Source organism: Dicentrarchus labrax, unplaced genomic scaffold, assembly GCF_905237075.1.
Source record: "Dicentrarchus labrax unplaced genomic scaffold, dlabrax2021, whole genome shotgun sequence".
Classification (NCBI taxonomy): domain Eukaryota; kingdom Metazoa; phylum Chordata; class Actinopteri; family Moronidae; genus Dicentrarchus; species Dicentrarchus labrax.
Genome location: NW_026136710.1, coordinates 7,982,446 through 8,005,381, shown reverse-complemented (window position 1 = coordinate 8,005,381; position 22,936 = coordinate 7,982,446). Strand labels below are relative to the sequence as shown.

At 38.1% G+C, this 22,936-nt stretch overlaps 3 protein-coding genes across 3 annotated transcripts in view; 2 read left to right on the top strand and 1 right to left on the bottom strand.

The window, feature by feature from the left end:
• Positions 1 to 1,933: 1,933 nt before the first annotated feature.
• Positions 1,934 to 3,670, bottom strand: gng10 (guanine nucleotide binding protein (G protein), gamma 10). Its single transcript, XM_051412985.1, has 3 exons — positions 3,496 to 3,670; positions 2,230 to 2,357; positions 1,934 to 2,137 (listed from the first exon to the last, which is right to left on the bottom strand). Exons 1-2 carry the CDS (start codon positions 3,574 to 3,576, stop codon positions 2,232 to 2,234), a joined length of 207 nt encoding a protein of 68 aa, XP_051268945.1. The 5' UTR covers positions 3,577 to 3,670; the 3' UTR covers positions 1,934 to 2,137; positions 2,230 to 2,231.
• Positions 3,671 to 7,491: 3,821 nt separating this feature from the next.
• nxnl2 (nucleoredoxin like 2) lies at positions 7,492 to 11,750 on the top strand. Its single transcript, XM_051413394.1, has 2 exons — positions 7,492 to 8,102; positions 10,897 to 11,750. The coding sequence occupies exons 1-2, from the start codon at positions 7,801 to 7,803 to the stop codon at positions 11,063 to 11,065; spliced, it is 471 nt and encodes a 156-aa protein (XP_051269354.1). The 5' UTR covers positions 7,492 to 7,800; the 3' UTR covers positions 11,066 to 11,750.
• A 3,295-nt stretch (positions 11,751 to 15,045) lies between these two features.
• csgalnact1a (chondroitin sulfate N-acetylgalactosaminyltransferase 1a) overlaps positions 15,046 to 22,936 on the top strand; it is a 34,093-nt gene continuing 26,202 nt past the window's right edge. The window contains exon 1 of the mRNA XM_051413390.1: positions 15,046 to 15,214. The gene's annotated coding sequence lies outside the window, so the exon portion shown is untranslated. The remainder of the gene's footprint in view (positions 15,215 to 22,936) is intronic.

The following is a 22,936-nucleotide window of genomic DNA, read 5'->3' as shown; positions in this document are numbered from 1 at the left end:
CACACAGAGGGGTATGATATCTGAACTGAATTGTGCAGGTTTCCTGGACCAACAGAGAGTAGATAAATGTAGGAGAACCACTGAAATCAGACACTGAAACACACTGCTGCAACATCTGGACTTCTTGTTAGTCTAAACTGACTCCTGCAGAGTATGAATCAACCGAAAGATAGTTAAATGTGAAAGTACGAATGGATGTTACATAAGTATTTCCATTTTATACTGAAAGGGAAGTATTGTACTCCTCTACATAATTACAGCTGTAGTTATGCATCACTTTATAAATTAAGATCTTATAAACAAAAAACATGGTTAGCTTATGAAATATGAAGCATCATTATACCCAACAGCATAAAAAAATACTTAATTTAATACTTAAATTAGCTCCACAACTACTGCAGTAAAATGCTGCTTATACATTACAGATATTATAAGAGAATATGGGCCTTTTTTCTAACTTGAGGTACTTAGTTACTTTTACCTAAGGGACATTTTTAATACACGAGACTTTCACTTGTAATCGAGTATTTCTATATTCTTGTTTTACTACTTTTAAAATTATCTAAATACTTCTTCTACTACTGGCTTTGCTGCCTTGAGAAAAAATAAATTGTGATATTTTTGTTCTCTATACACGACCAGCAGATGGCGTAAGTTGACATGTTAACTTCATAAAACACTGCACCTAACAGAAGCAAAAACCTCCCTGCAGTGTAAAATAGGAAACTATATGAATAAACATTAGTTATTTACTTAAAGGACCACTTGTTTTTTAAGTAAAAATCTTACTACCTGATACTTTGTGTAAAATTAACTTACTCACATTACATTAAATCAGTTAACAAAAATTAACAAAATTTAAAAATAAATATTATCAAGCACATGTAGAAATATATGTAAGATGATAATGTTAAATATATAACAAACATATGTGACAAACCACTGCTATAAGTATAAGTTTTATTGTTTTAATAATTAAATTAATTTAATTTAAATTAGGAAAATCTATTTTCAATCCCTCAAAGGACTCTGGTAACTTCTTTAAAACATGGTGAGCTCCAGAACAGAATATAATGCAGCCACAGTAACTGGAAAGCTTTCTTCTGTCAGACCTCCTGCATTTTGCAAGTTATTTGGGGTTAAAAATATTTATATAACTGATATTCACGTGTGACTCGGCTTTGCATTGCTTTCTGGTTTTTGGTGTCCACGTACGATGACCCTATTTTGCATCCCATTCTGTTTCTGCTCATTCTCATGCGACGAAAATGTGAAAAGGGAGGAACCTCTGACACCCTCAGTGTGGTATACATTGAACAAAGGTTGTTAGCAAAGGAGGGAAAACTATTGAGACTCGTCCAAGAACAATGTTAGAGGAAAAGGAAGTGGCAAAGTAGGGAGCTGTCTCATGACTGGCTAGACCTCTTTTAGGCTGATCTAGACCGTTTCTGGGGTTATTGTGCACATCTTCAAATATATAAGTTCCATTTTATACAGAATATATAAAAAATAAATAAAACAAACCGCTGTCTTAAATGACAAAACACACTTAAATAAAACATGAGTCATAATATCCAATCTCCACAACATGGTGATCCATGTTTTATTTCTAATCTAGCATAGCCTTGAGCTTGTAAATAAATTCCACAGTCTTTGAAAGCTCATAAGCGGAGTTAGGTGTGACTCTCTGTTGAGTGTCTTTGCAGTTTTGAACAGGAAGACCCCGTTTCCTCTCTCTGGCCGTGCTCCTAACTTAGACTGAACACCAGGAAGTTCGTACACTGCGAGATTCCAAGGCGTAATTTAGAGCCCGGCTATAAACATCCGCTTTGTCTAATCCATAGATGACTCGGCCACTGTCCACTGTATAAAACAGATCACACTCATACAGCATTAGCTCTCAGAAGGTATTTAAATGAAGACTGAGATGAAGTGGGTTTATGTATGACCCTTTAATGTGTTAAAAAAAATCAACTTTGTCTGTACATAAATGTAGTAAAACAAGACATTTATCTGGAAAACAAATTGTAAAACCTCATTTTCATGTGTTTTTCTTAACATAATAATGGTTAAAAACAACTTCTGAGTCCTTTCTTCAGTGTGTAATATGCCACTGTGGTTTCCACTTCTTCATCCTCTGCAAAGAAATTGCACTTATTTTATTTGAAATTCTGCTACAGTAACAGGTGTTACGTGCAAATAAAGGCTGTAAACCTCGTGGACTCTGACCTTCACACAACAGTACAGGAACGCGGTTCTCTGAAGGGGTTGCTGCCTGTGGGGACTCCGACCAGCAGGGCATCTTTGCCTGCGTTCTGCAGACAATACTGCTGGAGTTCTGCAGCCGCCTGGGACACCTGGGAACACAGACACAGACGTGTTTATTTAGATGAAACCACTTTCTGATTAGTCACCTTTTAATTAAGAGTTCATGAGCATTAATTAGTGGCTTTATTAATGGTTAATGGATCAGTTACAATCCATTAATAAGAATAACTTTTGGGTTGCCAGGTTATAGAAAATCCTCCTGTATTTTTGGCTTGCAATTTAATTAATATTAGCGACCCCTCCAACAGATCATTGGACCACTTACCTTCTAGAAAAGGGCTGCAGGACATTTGGATCAAAACCCCTTTCTAAACAACTTTTAAAAAACAACCTTTTATTAATGATTTCTTATCATTTCCGATTGCAGGCGACTAAAGTTTGAGAAACACAAGAACCTTTAATTAATAGCCTTTTAACTGCAGACTTGATGGCTTATTAGAGACTGATAAAGTCCTGACCCTTATTGATGAGGGGGCTCCCTAATGGGCTAAAGCATTGTTTTGCTAAATGTTTACACCAAGTACCACCTCAGAAAATATTACTCTCTCCAAGAACCACCATCATGAACAATGTTAAAATACAGTGGCGCAGGCTGACCCTATTTGGGACAACGTAGCAGTCAATATTAAAAGGACATTATCTCATCCTAAAAGTGGGCGTTAAATACTTCGACTATCTGTGTGTATGTGTGTGTGTTTAATAACTTCATTATTAATGATCTTTGTTTTTACAAATATCTAAATCTGTCATATGCCACATTTTGATGTACCAAGGTGTGTGGGGAGAGCACTGAGCAATACTTTCCCATCATCCTCTAAATTCACATGTATTTTAGTTTAATTTTGCAATGTCCATTTGTCCCTTGGTTAATAAATAACATGCTACAACATCAGTGTAATAAGAGTATAAAACAAAAAAATATATATAGTACATTAAAAGACAATTAAATGAACAGGCTGTAAGGAGATAAATGGGAATATAATAAATAAATATATTTCATAAGATAAAAGTAACAAAATGTACTGTAATGTGTTGAATCTGATCTTTTATTTTGTAACTATAACAATGTTTAAAAATCCCAAAATCAAGAAAAGCTCATTAGTTAACGCTCAAGGTCTTTAAAGATATTCTTTTTTTTACCACTAATGTTGCATTTCTTTTCTTTACCTTGATTCTCTCCACGCTGGCCTCGAGCTTCAGTTGTTCCACCAGCCGTCGCATGTTGGATAAATTGGAATTAGAGGTCATGTTAGAGGTGGAAATTGTTTCAAGATAGAAAACTTCCCTGTAAAAAAAAAGTCAGTGTTTCAACAGAGCAGTTGACTCCACTAATGGGCAGCAAAGGGCTCGCAAAGACAGGATGGCCGGGTTTCTTTCCAAATTACCTCACTCCACTCCACTAAAGGAACAAGGAGAGATAGAGGCACACTGACCTCTGCATTTTCTACATAAAAAATGAGAGATTTGTATACACATACATATATATCTATATATTTATAGATATATATGTATATAAATACCAGAAGCTCAACCATGGCTTGAGTTTACTCTTCTATAACTACTTTTAACTGCTTCAACAAACTCTTTACGCCTTGGGGCAATGTAGTGCAGCTTTTCTCCACATCTTCTGGTTTAACTTAACACTGACAACACAATACCATGAGCAAGTATGCCATATAGAATTTGACTAGTTTTTCATCATTGTTTGGTTCTAAAGCAATATTTTAAAGCAGCTTTCAATTGCCTGAAATGGACTATGGTGAGTAGATGTGTATTCCTCTATGGCAGTGTCACTGTTATTCCTATTGTATTTTAGCTTTGATTGATTGATTCATCTCATGTGTCGTCATTCTCTCTTTTTAAGTACGTTGTTCAACTTTTCTTTCTTTCACACTGTGATCTGGAGGTCTTCTCCTGCGACCGTCCACTCTCAGGATCCAAATCAACCCATCCACCAGGGGAAGCCTAAGGGTCACCAGGGGCTTCGGTCATATAACGTAAGGGGTGTCAGATAGGGGAGAGCATCCAAATTTCATGGCTTTCATGTCCTCAAATCCTAGAAAATTGTAACTGTCATAATCTATGGCATATGGCATTTCCACTCTGACAAAAATCACAGACATATCGGGATCTGTGTATATGTTATCTGATATGTGCCAATATGAAAACTGTTTTTTCTGGTATATAATGTTAGTGGTATTTTTATTTCAGCTAAAAAAAGAGTGGGATTATGAGGATGGAAGTTGATGTGATTTAGTTTTTTCTTTCTATTTTCCCCCCTTCATTTCTGTTATTAAGTCGGCCACCATATCGGTAATCAGGGAATTTTCCCCTCTAAAATTGGTATCGGCCTGAAAAATCCCACATCGGTCGGGCACTATTTATTTTAATGGATAGTGGCTAATGTTAAATATCTAATAGCAGCAGTATACGATTGTATCCTTGGTGCCGTCCCTGTACCCTAAAAACTATCTGCCTTGGCCTTTCTAGCTGTTACCAATTAGCAACCCTCTGTTAGTACTCCCACTGATCCAGTTTGTCCTTTCTGTTCTCTCAGAGGCACTTTTGTTTCTAGTTTTACAAAAATGTTTTATTTTCCTGCACTGATGAACCCCGGGCAGACTTTTGATCGTGTACACTTCATGAACACTTCTGTTGCATTTATGATACCTTGGGGAGCAATCAGGTGAGGGTTCACTCGGGTGAAGGTGACATGGCACAAGATTTAGAATGATCAAACATTGTAGAAATGAAACGTGATTACATGTGCAGTAAATATATTTAGACATGTGCGATAAAGATATTCAGACATGATCTTTTTGTCTCAGGTTAGGGCTTCAATTGCTTTTGAAGTGTTCGCAGGCCTGTAGGACGAGAAAATTACATGTGACGCTATAAAAAGATGCCTGAATCACTACCTGGATAATGGAGGACAAAGGTCCATGTATAACTGAGCTCCTTCATCTTCAGAATGTGAACAAACTGTTGTACTCTTGCCACACACTGACGCATGGACTACACCCGCTGGCCCTGACAGCCACCATCAATCTCCAGCCAGATCTGCGGGAGTAGAGGTCCTGGCCATAGGGGTCAACTTCAGTGACAAGAAGAAATCTACTTACTGAAATTCCTTCACCTCCTTAATCGAAAAGCAATCTCTTTACACAAGATGAGATCATCTTGTGAGAAAGGGTGCTGTAATGACAGGCTCTAGTTTCCACTGCCATGCAGCACAACACACAATGTCATTTTTAGTAAAAACTTACATCAGACTCTTCATTTCATTATTTATGTTTACTATCAACCCTTCTACATATTCACTACCATGCTTCAGTTTGATGCACGCAAGGTTTTATATTTTATATGCTGTTTATAGTCCAGTAAGTATTTTTGTCTTTGCATGTCCAGGTCTGATGATTGAATCTGTGTTTTGTGAATATTTGTACAAAATATTTTATGTATAGGCCATTAATAACATAATCAGATCATACTATCAATTTGATTAAAACTTGATTATTCACTTATAAAGAGTGTGAAATAAAACTTTTTTGATATTATTACACTATTTTGAGATCATATACATCTAAAATACACATTAATAAGGCAATATTATGCCTGCCCTAGCAGGTTGTGTTTAATAGTTCTAATAATTGTATAAGCATAGCTTAAAAAGAAGAAAAACGTTAACAGACAACTCAATTTAGATGTTATATATTCATAAATCAATCATGCTTTCATCGGTTTGCTGTTGAACAGTAAAGCACTTTAATCAAATAGTACATTTTATTTGAACTCACAATGAATGGACTCCTTGAATAAGGTTGTTCTTTACTGCTCTGTTTTTGTATGACAATTTTTATTGTACCTCTTTATTGTATTAAAAGGCAGTTTTTCCTTGCCCCCATCGCCAAGTGCTTGCTCATGGTGGTACTGTTGGGTCCCTGTAAATAATGTTATAAAGAGTTCGGTCTAGACCTGCTCTATTTGAAAAGTGTCCTGAGATAACTTCTGCTATGAATTGGCGCTATACAAATAAAATTGAATTGAATTGAATTAAATAAAGAAAGTTTATTGGGAAAAAAGAAACAAGCTAGTAGTGATGTGTGTGAGTCAGCTCTGAGCCAGCTCCCATCTGAGATTTAAAATAAAATGTATGCTATTTGTTATATACAGTGCACAAGCTGCACAATATGGTAAAAAATCATACTGTGATTATTTTTTACAGATATTTTGTGGTTACAATATAGTTCAGGGTTATAATTTTTGCATCACAATTTTCACTGAAAAACTGTTAAAATTATAACAATGTGACATTTGTTGGGGTATGTACCAAACATGTTTTGCAGCTCTAATCCAGAAACATCTCACTTTGAACATTTACATTCAAGCACAGTGTACCAACATACAGTGAACACATAGCTCATAATAAATAAAATGGTCAATACAAATGTGTAATAGCGTTTGATGTGTTTACATTATTCAATACCAAACATAATGTTACAGCTGCAGTAACTTTTTGTCATATTTGCTGAAAACTTTCATCATGTGCTGACAGAAGTACACGAGACAGATAATAATAATGTGTTCCTCTGGCTCCCAATCAAAAATAACCAATCACAGCGGAGAATGACAGTTGATCACTGAGCCTCATTCAGACATTGTAAAATACCAACGCTGAGAAATGAGACTTAACAATCTATCAACAACTATCTTCAAGCCACCAATTAAAAGCGTCTTTCTATGTTTCTCGGGTCTGATTGGTTGTTTTAGTTGAGGCCTGGTGTACGCCATGAGGAGCACTACGATGACCCAGAGGAACCTGATTTTTTCTCAGATTATCTGTCTCATGCACTACTGTCAGGGCATAGTTAAAGTTTAATCGAATATGACAAAAAGTTAATTTAGTAAAAGATACCTACTGCAGCTTTAAATTATGGTATTCTGGAAATGATAAGCTTTAACATAATGACATTAGATCATTTCAGTGATACACTATGTGCACACCCACCAATCATAGGTGAAAACAGAGCTCAATCTATCTGAATCATAAAAGCCAGAAGTGGTAGCCACTAAATGAAGAGCAAGCGCCGTGCGTCTGTGCGCATGCGCGCCTCTGAGCTACCAGAAAGTGCCGTGAAACGTCGTGCTGCAGCTAAACTCCAAATTACTAGCATACAGGCAGCGTTTGAATGCAGCTCTCCCTTCCCTCCCTCCCTCCCTCCCCCCAACACCCTTTAAGAAACCCACATGGCTAATGAACTACAACACCGTCTTCATGTGTCCTCATTGGTCCGCAGGTGATTAAACAGGATTGGCTGTAAGTAGCTTGCGCAGAAAGGTAAATATTACGGGGAAGTGGGAGAAGCCTCTTCAGGGACACCACGGGGGGAAACATGAGCTAACAGGGACACTTACACAGCCGTCACACCTCTCGGAGTCTTTGGTTTGGAAGTGTGTCGACTCTTAGCAGACATGGTGGAGGTATTTACCGGGCGGACACTTCTTAACAAAGACGGTGATTTCGTCGAGCCCGATGAGGCGCTGAGGAATAAAGTGGTGGGGATCTACTTTTCTGCAGGATGGTGTCCGCCGTGTCGAGACTTCACACCCATCCTGTGTGATTTCTACACGGAGCTGGTGGAAGAGAGCGAGCCTCCTGCTCAGTTCGAGATAGTTTTCGTCTCCTCCGACAAGTCGTCCGAGGACATGGTTGAGTATTACCACGATATGCACGGAGACTGGCTGGCTCTGCCCTGGACGGATGACTACAAACAGTGAGTGTCAACATCTGATATAAAGCCAGTGAGAAGTTTGGTTATTTAACTTTTAAAGTCAGTGAATGTTTCCTTGTTTTACACTCAATATAGGCAAAAAAAACCAAACATAATTAGCTCCACTCGTGTTTTATCTTGTTAGGATTTAACACTGTCTGTTAGGCTGTGCTCCAGCTTATGTAAAATGCTTACTTGGGTCACCCTGTTAGGGATTAGGTTCAATTGCAGACAGCCTGCCTCCCACAGCTGAGACTGACACTGGCCTCAACATAATGATCCGTTTCATTTAAATGTATTTAATTTTTTTTACATGTTTTGTCTCATGCACCATGTTGGACTGAATCTTTGTGGTTAAGTGTGTTATGTTTATGTTAAGTAGGAGAGAATCAAAATCAAATGGATGTGCAGTAACGTTGTATATAAATATATTTAATTGCACTAGGTCAAGTGTCAGTGTTCCTTTTTAAAAGTTCTGCATTCAAAGTAGATTTACAGATGCATTAACAGCTACATTAAACTGTCAAAAGTACTCCAATGTGAAGACAACGTTGGCCCCTGTCTGTGTTATGTTGTATTTAAATCTTTAGTGGAGCATTAATGTGTAAGCAGTATTTTAATGTTGCAGTTGGTGAAAGTAATTTAACTACACAACAATAACACTGAATACTTAAATCAGTCGCTTGCTTTCTAAAATGTCAGAAAATGGTTAAAAGTTTCCTCCCCAGTTTCCAATGAGCTCATTTTGTCCGACCGACAGTTCAAAACCCTCAAAACGTTCAGTTTACAGTCATATAAACGAAGGAAAAACCAGCAAAAAATGTACATTTGAGATACTGGAACCAGAGAATTTGGGCATTTTTGCTTGAAAAATTCAAACAACTAATTAATTAATTAATTAATCCACTAATCAGTACTGCTTCACTCCATCGTGTGTGCAGTATTTTGTAGCTATTCAAGGGGGAAGCTTATAAATTACATTTACATAGTTAAATCAATAACAATGCATCAGCATTTTTAATCACATGGGAGGGGAGGAGAAATGGAGGTGGCCACACTGTGGTCTTTTAGCTACTGAAGAATGTGACAAAACTTTATCTTCTATTAGCTCCGCGTACTGTCTCTCTTTAAAACTGATTGCTTTATTGATTCAAATGTCGCTCCAGACCTCCCAGCATCTCTGTTATGGGAAACGTTTAAAGATTACATCAGAGGTTTAATTAATTCATATTCACGCTGCAGGAGGAGGAAGTGTGGAAAGAGCCTATCCCGAACTTATGTGGCTTATTGGCAGGCGACATACTGAGTATGCACCATCCCCCATCCCCTGCACTCATTAAAGAGCTTCTTACTTTAAAAGCAGAATTTGACACTCAGCGTCTGAACGAGCAGAGTACCAGTTGCAAAAACAATCGCACGATAAATGAATATGGAGGTAAGCCCAGTAAGTCTCTTAGACGTCTCCTATAATTTCGTAGATCAATACAACAAATGCCACAACCTCGGACCCATTAGTTATAAATGACTAAATGACAGCTATTTCATCTGTTATACTCAAATACTCAAAAACTGTAAATGTACTCAATATTTTAAAACAGTTCTGAAAACATTTTGGTAAACAAACCCTTCTGCAACAAACACACTAAATCAGTAACCCATTTTTCCCACCCTCCCTGCATGACTGTTGATGATATCTGGCTAGACATGGTCATTGTGAAGATCTCAGATCTGTACACAGATGACACTTTTGCCTCTTTCCAATAAATTGCTAACAGTTATAGACTCCTTTCAGATACCAGTCTTTTTATGGACTCTCCGGTCCTTAAGGGGGACCATCTCTGTGCTATATTCTGTACTATCCACAGACTGCGCTGTTTACACCTTATGGACACAAGATCTGCACAATTGTCCCTCTGATCTGTTGTGAAGTACAAAAGGTGCAGAAATGGAAATATGACAGTAAAGTTGATTAAATGACTGTTTTCAATATTCAGGTAATCATTTCAGGTCCCAACCTCTGAAATATGTGAATTTGCTGCTTGTCTTTGTCATATATGATAGTAAACAGAATATCTTTGGGTCTTTGACAGATGGTCGGATAAAACAAGGAATTTATAAAGAAAGTTTTTTCACTATTTGCTGACATTTTATAAACAAAAAAGCGATTAAATTACACGTTTCATAGCCGATTGTGTGTTTTGTTTGTAAAATATGAATCTTTAAAGAATCTTGTAGCTGTAGCTGTCAAGTGGAGTGGAGTCAAAAGTACAGTATTTCTGTAAGAAGGGTAGACAAATGTAAAGTATCTTTAAATTCAAACTTATGTGTGTACTTTTTATATAATATAATTACGTTCCACCACTTTCAAATGTACATATAAAATGTAAAAGTGCCCGCTGTGCAGGTCAAGTGGCCTCTGTATTATATATTATAGTATTTGGATAATTATCGCTGATGCATTAGCTGCATTTTAAGTTGCAGCAGACCGAGGGGAGCTGATTATTGCTACTTTAAATACATTTCAGTGTTTTAATTAACCTTATAACAATGAGTTAGATTTGATATGCTTATTATAGGATTTAAAAAGAACCTTAATATGAAAAGTAAGTCCAGCTGTCAGATAAATGTAGTAAAAAGTACAATTTCCCTACAGAAGTACAGAAGTTGCATAAAATGTATATGCGAGTGTATGTACTTTATATTCCAGCACTGTCAAGTATAGAAAAAGAAAAGCAGCAGTCATTATAGGTGTGTTCTTGTAATAAATCCCTTTCTTTGTCTCTCTTCTCTCTCTCAGTGAGTTGAAGCAGCGCTACAAGATCACAGCGGTGCCCAAACTGGTGATTGTGAAGGAGAATGGCGACGTGATCACAGACAAAGGCAGGAAACAGATCAGGGACCGAGGCCTGGCCTGCTTCAGGTCCTGGTTGGACGCTGCAGAGATCTTTCAGAACTTTAAGGGTTAGGAAACGACAACGACAACGAGAGGGAAAATGTCGACCCATCTCTTCACGTGGGCTCCTGTAGCCACATTAGAGAGCTGAACAAAACAAAAGTCAAAGTTTCGCTTTAGCAGTTTAGTGGTTCCCAACCCGGAGGTGAAGTATCACAAGATGATTAAAGGGATATGAAGGAACAAATTATATTGCTGTTGCACAAAATTATGTTTATTTATTCTGACTTTTCTCTTTATTTTACAGTCAAATCCTGGATACTTTGTTAACCACTCTGAAATCTAACTGTGGTTGTCGTGCTTTGATGAGGGTAGATATCAACTTGTTTTCTAGCCAAAAAGGTTGGAAAACACTGCTTTAGTTGCTGATTTTTACCTTTTTAACATGCTATGCATTTAAGACAAAACCTCAGGCGTGTCCATTAAGGTTCACATGTGAAAAATGCTCTTGTGTGTTGAGTATGAGTAATACAAGCCAGCTACTGTAGTTTCATAGTTTCTTTAAAAAAAAAAATACATGAACAGCTAGTACACAAAGTAAACATAACAAACGTTGCCCACCTTAAGTAGATTTCCCAGAGAGCTTGCTTTTGTAAATTTAAGGTTTGACTTGTAGTTCGACTTTGAGCTGCCTGTATATTTTTGTATTTTGTTTTTTATGAGTTGTTAAGATGGTTATTATTAAAAAAAAAAACATATACTGTGTGATTTTTGGTCAAGGATTTATTATCATTTAATTCATTAAACATTTCGGTTAAGGAGGAGCCTGTCACATGTTTTACGAACAAACAAACTGATTCCCAGTTGCCTCATTAACATGCAAGAAAGCCCTCAGGACGTTGCTTCCAACAAGCTGGCACGTTCACATCTATGGTCCTAATTGTCTTTTTTCCCCCTTGTGCATGGTGACACTGCTGTTATCACTTTGTACATGAAACATCCAACAGGCGTGATGACATTATGATGAGTCTGCACAGGGCCAGTCTCTCCAGGTCTGTCTGCTTTGTAATGTAAAAATGCTGCAAGTCTTCAAAGAAACAAAGTAACGCCCGGAGGCTTCGTTCAGGAATTATATTCGACAGGGGACGGAGGTTCTCCTCAGGTCGGTCCATGTGTATTAACGCCACCCTTCATCACGGGCAGGTCTCGGGAGGACAGTGCAGAGAAAAAGGGCCTTCCCCGAGATGTCGCAGTCTATCACAGATTAAAATGATGCAACTCCTCGAGGTAAAGGAGGGACAATGAAAGGGAAGACTCAGATTGGCATGTTGGAAAGAGACAAACCTACTGATCTGATGTTTTGTGACTATTGATCTCTCTGAATCATTATTCCTCTGGTGCACTTGTGTGGAAGCTGCAGTTTCATAGTCAACCACATGGGGTCACTGTTTTGTCATATATGAGAATATGGTGTTTAAATTCTCCCAATTATGCCTACATTTAGGCCAGTTTACCCACTTATTCACTTTACTTGAGGCGTGCAGAGTATACATGTCACCAGCAGTGTGATCAATTTAGAGGGAATGTAAGGTATAATTTAATCTAGAGGTTCAAGATGGTGTGGTTTCCCTCTACTGAGTGTATGTTTGAGCTTCACGGGGCAGAATGATGAATGTGCAGAGGGCTGTTTTCAAATTTATCTTATGAAGAGGGGAAAGTCTGTCGGTGCTCACCTTAAATCTCAGTTTAAGATGTGTATGTACGAGCATGATTCTGCCAGTTCGCAAACACTGAGAAAGGACCTTCCAGTGAAGCAGGAGAAAGGTTATGTCCATTAGTTAAACCTACTGAAATTAGAAATATTTACCCAGATTCTGGGGTTTTTAGTGATGCAGAAGGTAGTAAAGGAGTAAGTGTCATTTTAAGAATGTAAGAATATCAAAATAGGGTCTTTTTAAAGGTCTTTTGAAGGGATCTTTCGTGCTCAGGTCTTGTGGTCTATCATTATCTGGTCATAGGACTCTCTATATCCATGTACTCTCATATCACATGATCATCTTATTATAGGTCCAAGTGGAAATTACATTATCCTGATGGGCGTAAGGGTGCGTGTGTGAGAGACTGCATTATCACATTAGCTTTAAGAGTGTGCCAGTGTGAGTCATTATGTGAGATCAAAGGTCAAAATGACCTCCATTATCCTGCCTCTGTGGACCAAAAACCGGGATGTGGCTCATTAATCCTAAAGTAAGACATAAGAGTATGAATTAAAGTTGTAAATAATAACTTTATTAATATCTAACGAGTCATTTACTAAAAGTTTATAGATCAGTTATATTATTAAGAACCAGATCCAGCAGAGCTTTTGTTTAGGACTGCATCTAACATTTATTTATATAATGAATTTATCTGCCGATTATTTTCTCTTAATTGTTTTCATCAGCCTATTAAGCATTTATGGATATTATTAACATTTAATAAACTGGTTTTCTCACAGTATAATGTAGTTGTATGCATTTTAAGTGTGTCCTAATACTTGCAGTTGTCAACAGTCTCCTATGAATATTGTACACCGGGGCAGATCTAGAGTTTGGTGCAAAATGCTGTTGTTTAAAACATGAATCTATTATGAATACATTTTAGACTAAGTGACGGGCTTAACTTGAACATGTATTTGGAAAAATAAAACAGTCTACTCATTTCTAATACCACCTTTATATAATTCTATCCAGTGCTTGACTAATGAGCCACAATAATGTAATGTCTTTGAGTTAAAATATCCTAATTTTGGGGCTTTTTCAAACAAATTGATCTATGTGATTGTCTGAAATTAAATCAGCATATATTTCTGCCACCCTCTTGCCACCCCATGAATATTTCTCTACATCCACCCCTTATTTTGATGCCAATAGCCTACTTTTGGGGAGTATTTTTTACACCGTGCTATTGCCATTTAGAGTACTTCTTCCACCACTCTGTAATGGTAATAAGGTAACATATAAAGTTTAGAGGAATATTGTGAAGTCTGGTCAAACACCAGTGTATCCATATGGCACTGTGGTCTAACTTAGTGTGTCTGTTTCCTGCCTGCTGCCTGATTAAGACCCCAGGCTGCAGACAAACCCCTCCTCAGGTCAGCTTAGATTAAGCTGGATCTTTATGTGGACTTCACATTTATTGGAGTCAGTCGGACTTCTTGTTGTGTTTGTAAATGAAAGGCAGTAGTGTTTCCTGCTGCTGTAACGGTGTCTTGAATCAACTAACAAGGCTGTCTTTATTTGAGAGCAGGGAGGGAGGGAGGAGAGGGAGGAGAGCTGGGTGGACCGGCGGACTCTGCACAGAGAGAGCGCTAGTGTCAAGTTCACCACATTAATGAACAACGCTTCCGCTCAAAACCTTCAAAATAAGACGGCTATTAAGGCTACATTAATGAAGGGTTACAGGCTTTATATATATATATATATATATATATATATATATATATATATATATATATATATATGGATAAACACGTATTATATATATACAGATTGGTTGTCTTTAGAGCTGGATTTTGTTACAGAGCCATTATAACATTAGCTTGCCCATTTTCCGTTGTAGCAAATCGATAAACCCTCTAAAATCCCCCCAAAACTCCAGCATTATGAAACAGGTAGGCTAACTAACTTAGTCAAACTATCTAACGATATTTGAAGGTCCAGTGGATATGACTGAACACTGCTCGCGTCTGTATTTGACGAGGAGGACCCGCTCCCTCTGTAGATAAAAACGTCTCAGTCTAAGGTAACGAAAACACAACAATTCTCGTTTTCAGGTGATTATACACTAATAAAAACATACCTATGAATATTATTTTACAATTCTGACAAATAGATCCAGCTAAATGTTACACATTGGACCTTTTTAAAATCTTAAAACCTGCGTGACTTCATCAATATTGTTTATTATTAACGAATTTTTTTTTGTTTTGGGCGGTTCAGCGGTATAATACATTTATTTTGAAGGCAACATCCCTCATGTTCCGGTGTAATTCTGCCTCTCTCTCCCGCAGCCTTCACACTGCTCGGCAGTACAAACGCTCACACCCGCTCCCGCACTCCGCAAGTGTCGGCTGTACCGGACCGGTGGAGGGCTGCAGGACAGGACCGCATCACCGGGACGACAAACACAAAAACACCTCCGCTCAAGGATGGACTGAACCTAACGACAGCCGGAACAAGAGGTCAGTTGTCCGGGTGAGAGAGGGCTGTGTTAACACTGTAAACTAACAGATAGCCTGCCGACAGCCATAGTGGTAATAATAATGACACACTCTTAATGTTGATCATTATCTCTCTGCTCAAGTTTAAGTTTGCTATATTTATTGGACATATACAACTACTTTTTATGAGCAATAATGGAAAAAAAATAACAGCAATAAATTGCAGTGAAATCAAGTTATTTTCCCTCCATGATGCACTTTATGGACACACTTTGACTATGAAAGTAGATACTGGCAAAAATGTGTCTAATATGTGGAGGGATAACCTGCTTTTAAGATAAAAGGCTTTTTCTGTGAGAGTTTTAGAAGAGGTTTTATTCAACCATTCAGCATATACATACTTTTCTGTCCTAATATTTGATATAAATGTATTTTTTGGGGGGAATGTTATTAAAGACCAGCCAGGTTACCAGTCTGTGAGTCATGTTTTAGGTCACTTGAAAGCAAAGAAATCACATGGAGGAATTAAAAAAAAACAACAACTGGTGGGTAGACCCAGATAATAAAATTACATGCACTCAGTGAAAGTGCAGGCTTCTTTTCCACAATGTTCCTCTGCATTTCATACACACACACACACACACACACACACACACACACACACACACACACACACACACATGCATACAGTACACAGCATATTGAGCGAGCTGGAAGGTTTTATCTGGAAAATGGTTCTAATCCTGCTTAGTGCACTCACTAACAGGCACCTAGCACCCTGAAATATTTGGTTTGCAAGCTGCCAGAGTTGTTTTTCTCATATTGGAAGAATGAAAAAGGAAATTATGTGGGATTTGAGGTTGTTTAGCAAGCAGAGAAGAGAAAGATTTTGCAGAGTGTACACATACTGTATGCTCAGGGGTAAATTACTGTGTATGCCTCTACACTATATGATTGATTAGCTGGAAAAACTGATCTGATACTTGATGACATATATGTGCTTCCTGTGCCTGGAAGATAAAGTTGCCCTCTTTTTAGATGCTCAATACATGCGTATGGATGTGTGTCCTACATGCGTGTTCAGTGCATGTCTATGAGTCTGGGAGTGTGTGTGTGTGTGTGTGTGTGTGTGTGTGTGTGTGTGTGTGTGTTGTTACTTTCTGTTGCTGTGCAGGCTGCTTGTACTCTCATGTTTCACAGATCAGATAACAGAATCTCGTAGGACATTTTAATGGCACTGATGTAATGTCCCTGCAGTGTATTGACAAGCTACCTCTGATGGTATTACAGTGGCCCGTGCTCATTTAGATAATGTCGATTTATGGAAATCTATTAAACTAAATGGAGAGCTTATGAATGGCACTGAAGGGTATCGTGCCTCAAGGGCTGACTGTCACTCAGGTAGAAAACCAGTGTCAATTTTAAACTAAATAAACAGCAGAGGGTGGAGTTGTTTCAGTCACAATAATCAACGTAAATAATACAAAGACCTGTTTTAAGTGCTGAAAGGCAAACCACAAGCGGTGCACCTTTGCACGCGAGGAGGCTACAGTTGAGAATTGCTCCTGTTCAGCTGGGTTGTAATGTCTGTTTGACGGTTTACTGTCCAGGAAGGAGAGGGAAGTAATGAGCTTTGGCCCCGACTGAACTTGGCTCACACTTCCTAGCGTCTTTCACAACTCATTTGCAGCAACATTTCCGTAGGATAGATTCAGATTCAGTGGACCTCTGTTGCACAAGTGGCAAGGAATTGCGAAGGTGATGGTGTGCAATTACGCTGGTGTGTTGCAGGTGAATGGCTGAGATGAGCAGATGGGATTTGTGGACACACTGGATATGTTATGTGTCAAGCTCAATTGTTTGCCTTCGTGCATTATCAGCAATTCATAATTTTCCACTTTTACAATTACCATCAGCAACTGTGAAGCCTTTTTGTGACAGAGGGAAAGTCTGGCTGAACAAACTGAGATGTATTATTATATTGAACTATAATTATGCAGAGATGAGCTGTGTCCTATCAGAACTGTTTTGTGGTTTGTCATTGTGTTTTACTGAATGAAGAAGTACCCACTAATTTCCCTGTTTTGCACAGACATATATAGCACATTGTAGAATTGGGTGGTGGCTGTTATTGCAGCACTGGTTGACGGAAGAGATCGATCTTGTGTTTTTGACTCCAACAGGCACTAAAATCAATGTTTGTGTTCCCCCGTGGTTCATTTTGGATATCAGAGTCACTTGTTTATGACGGCTGACTACTTTTAGCTTTAAAATGCTAACAAAGCACATCACCATATACTTGATCCAGACAGATAACCAGACGTTTAAAGCTGAACAATTTAACTTAAATAACTTTGTTAATAATATGTCTGCCAGTAAACACATGAAGTAAACCAAATGTTTGATAAGGATCCCTTAAAGACACAGTGTAATCAAATTTACATTTTCCAAGTTCTAATCTTGTGTTAGTATTTCATTTATCTCTTGTTTCATGCTATTATCCTGTTTTGATGACCCATGTCAATATGTAGACAAGCAAACCTCGTCTGTGATGTTGACTTATGCAGGACACGTCTTTTAACTTCCAGTTGCTTCTGCTGATTATAGTAAATACGCCCTCACACCAGGGCTCATATGGTAAAAACATATTGTGATTATTTTGACGGATATTGCGATATGATCAATGATTAATGTAGGAATTATTATTTCTGCATCACATATTTAATATCTTAATATTAAAATCATGATGATGTGAAATAAGTGTCTGTACTAAACAAACATATTTTCTTAAACCTGAAGAACATTATATTGTAACTTCATTAAAATGCTGTTCTGTTACACATTTGACCTTGTACATTAGTTTTTTACACAGTAATTCACAAAGCCAACTTTACATTTAAACATTTGTCAAAATTGGGAACATGTTCACATTTTTGAGGATGATTCATGTGTCCTGACAACACAACATACACCACAAATATCGGATTAAATTACGGTCTTCAGCACCAAGTTACGTTCTCAGTTAACTAACATAACTTTACTTACGTGATTCACTTATCAGGGCAGTGATGCAGGTGATTAAGTTATTAACATTATTTGAATTCTTTAAAAATAATCACTAAACCAAGTAATACCAGATAGTCAACATCAACATGAATCAAAACACATCTTTTCTTTTCCGATCTGACCAGTGAATGTTATATAATGTATATTTTATTGATAATATAATTTGGAATATTTAGCTTGTTACACAATATTTTGCCCATGTCATTGAAAACTGGACTGTGTACAATGCTATACCTAACTAGATGAGTGTCCACTGTGTCTCTTGTGTTTTGGATGAAGAAATATTATTTTATAAACTTTGAAATCCCACAATCAGACAACTTCTGTTATGGAATCATACAAAATGAAACGCAATTACTAACGCATTGTCCAGTCACCATGTCTATTATAACAGTAAGATGACCTTAAAACCAAAACAATAACCTGAAAGACACTAAGAGCCTTTACATGTGGACAGCCCTAAATACAAGTGTAAACAACCACCAAGTTACATTGTGATCCGATCACTCAAACCACTTGCCAAGGTGGTGTGGGATGCATCTGACCACATATCTTTAGTAGTGTAAACTCTAACGTTTCCTGGGCCACAATGAAGGACTGCCTACACAACTGACGCCCTGTATGTACACACGAAACATAAACAGCTGTTTGGTTCACTGTAATACAAACTATGTGTTTGGGTTCTCTTACCTGCCAAGATAAGCAGCAGATGTTTGAGAACTCACTGTTTCTGCTGAGGAACTAGTAACTAGTCTATCTATCTATCTATCTATCTATATTCTCTGCTGCTGCAATGACCCATTTTCCCCATCGGGCCCATTCATCTGATAAAGTCTAACCTAACTGTGAAGAAATGGAACACTTTGAGGACCAATGGAGGGAAGGGGGAGACGGGGAGAGGAGGAGGAGGAGGAGGAGGAGGAGGAGGAGGAGTAGTGAGGGAGCGGAGGAGGGAAGGGTGGTTGGTGAATGTTAACACGGGCTGCTTGTAGTGAATAAGAGGAGTGTAATGTGGTGTTTTTAAGGGCCTTCCAGATGGCATGTCGACAGGAAGGTTCCGGGGAAACCGGCCCCTAATGAATGGGAGGGAGAATCACCTGAGGGGACAAGAGACATCAAAGAAACCTTTCTCTGCTTCTCTCTCCTCCTTTCCCTCCCACATGCTCACTTTATACTGACTTCTCTTCATTTTCTCCTCACACCATGTATCTGATCTACCAGCTTTAATAGTTCCCTCAAGTAATCTCCGGCCATAGTTGACGCTATCGCCATCCTCCTTCCTCCCTCCCCGTGACTCATTTTTACATTTATCTTAATTAATCTCTCCTCGTCCTGTCCTCTCCTTGTTTCCTCCCAAGAGGACATTCCTCGTTTTTACAGTGAGATCGCTGGAGGGCAGGTTCAGACAGAGCTGTCTGAGGAGAAGAAGAAGCCCTGACATTCACCGAGGCTAACATGCACATAAAAACGCATTAACATCCTTGACCTGTAACAAATACACAGCCCACTAGAGGCTGTAGGAAGACAGGATAGAGAGACGTAGACAGACAGCAGGGAGCAGAGTTTAAACATACAGAGTTCTGTGGTACATCAGGTTGTGCGTAACAATCACAGAGGCCACTTACTTGGAGAGAGTGGACGTGTATGGGAGGAGGGGTTTGCTGTTTGAAAGATTAATGCATCCATGTGGTCTCATGTAAACATGTGTGTACTTTTTTAAAGAGTAGTGGATGAGAAACTATGAGAGCATTTTTAAAGGACCATAACAGTGGTTTTGCTTGTTTTTAGCCCATTTACTATCAATAAAGTATACTTTACATAAACAGCAGATCTTTTTGAAAACCAGTGCGATAAGAAGATTAAAACTGGTTACCATTAATTACTGTACCATGTAAAAATCTTAGCAGCTTCTTGAAACTTCCTTTAGTTGTGTACATTTTTAATATCAAGTCAGTAGTTTTTGTCAAAGTTACATGGAGGTAATGTGCAGACTGTTAAAGAGGAACTCCTTTGATTTTACATATAAGATCAGCTTACTCATCATTGCTGATACTGTTCAGTCTGTGGAAACCGTTTTACAATGTCTCAGTGTCTCTGGAAGAAAAACAAAAGGCCTGTGTTGTAATCTGGAGTTTGCAAGACCCACGCGTTTATTAGTCAGTGATGGTCTAACAAAGAAACATTATTGGTTGCATTTATGCAGTAGTTGATGCAAGGACTCCCACTGTGAATACCTACTGTGGCAGTATTGATTGAAAGTTCAGCATCGGATTTCTTGCATTGACAGCACCAGATAGATGCATGGTGCTTTAAATATATTCCCTACAGTCTGTATTTACATTCTCTCATTCAACTTGTACGGAGCTCCTAAAGGGACATGGGAACATGGCGCACTAGATAGTACTAGATAGTATCTAGTGCGCACAAGATAGGGATCTAGTGCGCACTAGAAACGTTAAATTTTTTTTTTCCCATGTCCCTTTTGTGGCTCCGTAAACTTCTGATATGATGAGCTGTCTGTTACTCAATATGAGTTTGTTCTATGTTGTTTTGTTTGCTTTTCTAGATGTGTATTACTGAAAAAGAGAAAATAACTGAGCCTTTCTTAAAACTTGCTTCATGTTTTAATTCTCTGTACCAGCATTAAGCTGCAGATGTTGACCAATCACAGTTTTTGAGATGGCACACATCAGGCTATGTTGGCTACCTGTGTTGGCTCAGTAGCTGCGTCTCAAGGGGCTGTCCACACCAAGAACCATCATAATAACTACATCGATGTGAGCGTCCACACTGATCTGAACAATAACGTTGTGTAAACCGTGGCCCCAAGCGCGTGTGCGTGGGGCCACGGTTTACACAACGTTTCTGTGTTGGCAGCTTAAGAAATGTATATTGATGACCCGTTTAGAACTAAAGGGAAAACCAGAACAATATGAGTTCAAAGTTCTTCAAAGACGAGAGGTGAGGCTGTTACAGGATTTGTCATCTTTTGAAGACAGATTTTATTTATACTTTGATTAAAACAATTATTTTTAACTTATCGTCCAGGTGGAACAGAGCTGTTTGCTTCTGCACAATCATGTATTTCCTCTAAAAAAACAGGCAGTTAGGGAGGGACTATTGCGGTAGCAGAAAAAGATGGGATTTTGATATAAAAATACAAATAAATAGATTGTTTTTGGCCTACATTGCTAAATAGGGGTGAAATATAACTGAGGAGGCAAACTTAAAGGGGTAAAATGATATTTTTCATTTCACCTCGACCTTAAGAGACCTTATTGCCACTAAAGACCAATTGCCAATTGGCAGTAAAATTATGTTTTCTATGTGTGATATGACTTTAATAAGTTGTATACCACAATATCGTCAACAATCCCAATAATATTGTAGTTGTGGTGTGGACTCCACCATCCACTTTAAACACTGCACTTATAGTTATTGTTACAGATATTGTGCTTGGTGTGGACAACTTTTAACCCCTTAATACACAACAATAAATCCTGCTTTAGCTTTGGCTGACCAAACTTTAACCGTCCTTATTTTAATTCTTCTCTCTCAAGTTCCCCAACTTTATGGAACTGCAACACTAAATCAATGGGGTGCCGCTTTAAATTGATTAACCTTGCAATGATTATATAACTTTGGCAAAACTTAATACGGACTGGATTTTCACTGTGATGGATTACACAGCTCATGAAAGCAATTTTCATGAGTATTATAGATGTTCATACTGTACAGAAATGAATGAAAAATAGGAACAGAAAGAAAAATACTTTTAAAAATGTTAACTTTTAAGCGAGAATCTGCAAATGTTAAGCAAGTGCAGAATTTGCAGTTAAAGATCTACAACATGCGAACGCATTGATAAGATCCTTTAAAGAAGATATTAAAGTATTTCCTCTGTGGTTTTCTCTCTTTCCTGCAATTTCACTTGCCCTCTTTCACACTCAGACACACACTCAAATCCTCTCAATTAATGCATCTGCAGAGTGCGTCTGCCTTTGAAAAGAGCATACTGTATGGTCTTAGTGCATACATTATTCTTTAAGAGAGGCCTGCTTGAGGTTGAATATATTAAATACCAGCAGAGAGAAAAGGGAATCGGCTCTTTAAATCCAACAGCAGGGCCAAGATGCTACATTTGTCATGATGGGAGGGTCACAAGGTTGCTTCTCAAATGCCTCAGAGATTTAAAGGTCGACCTGTGTAGGCTGTAGTACAGATAGGAGCACACACACACACTGATAACCTGTCACCTGTGTGTGATTTCTGCTATACTAGTGTGACTGTCAACCAGAAATGGGGCTGAGGGTTAAGAAAAAAATCATTTTTTCTGGTTTTCCTGGCAGCAAACTTCCCACTCTTCGCTCAGTTTTCTCTTTTTCTCTCACGCTCCTTTCTGGCTTATTTTCACAAGATAAACACAGCACTTTTTAACAGGTGTTAAGAGGGTAACATTAATAATTTTGCTACAATTGGAACAGATACACATATTCACACAAATGTGAAGCACACACATGAATGCCCTGTGGGCAGGAAGCAGCAGCAGGAGGGGAGGAAGTGATTTTGCAGGCTGAACCAGATGCTGCAGAGCTTTGGAAACATCACTGGCCACCAAATACTAAATCATTCTCTTTCTCCTCTCTCTTTTTCTCTTTTATGACAGCCTGATTATTT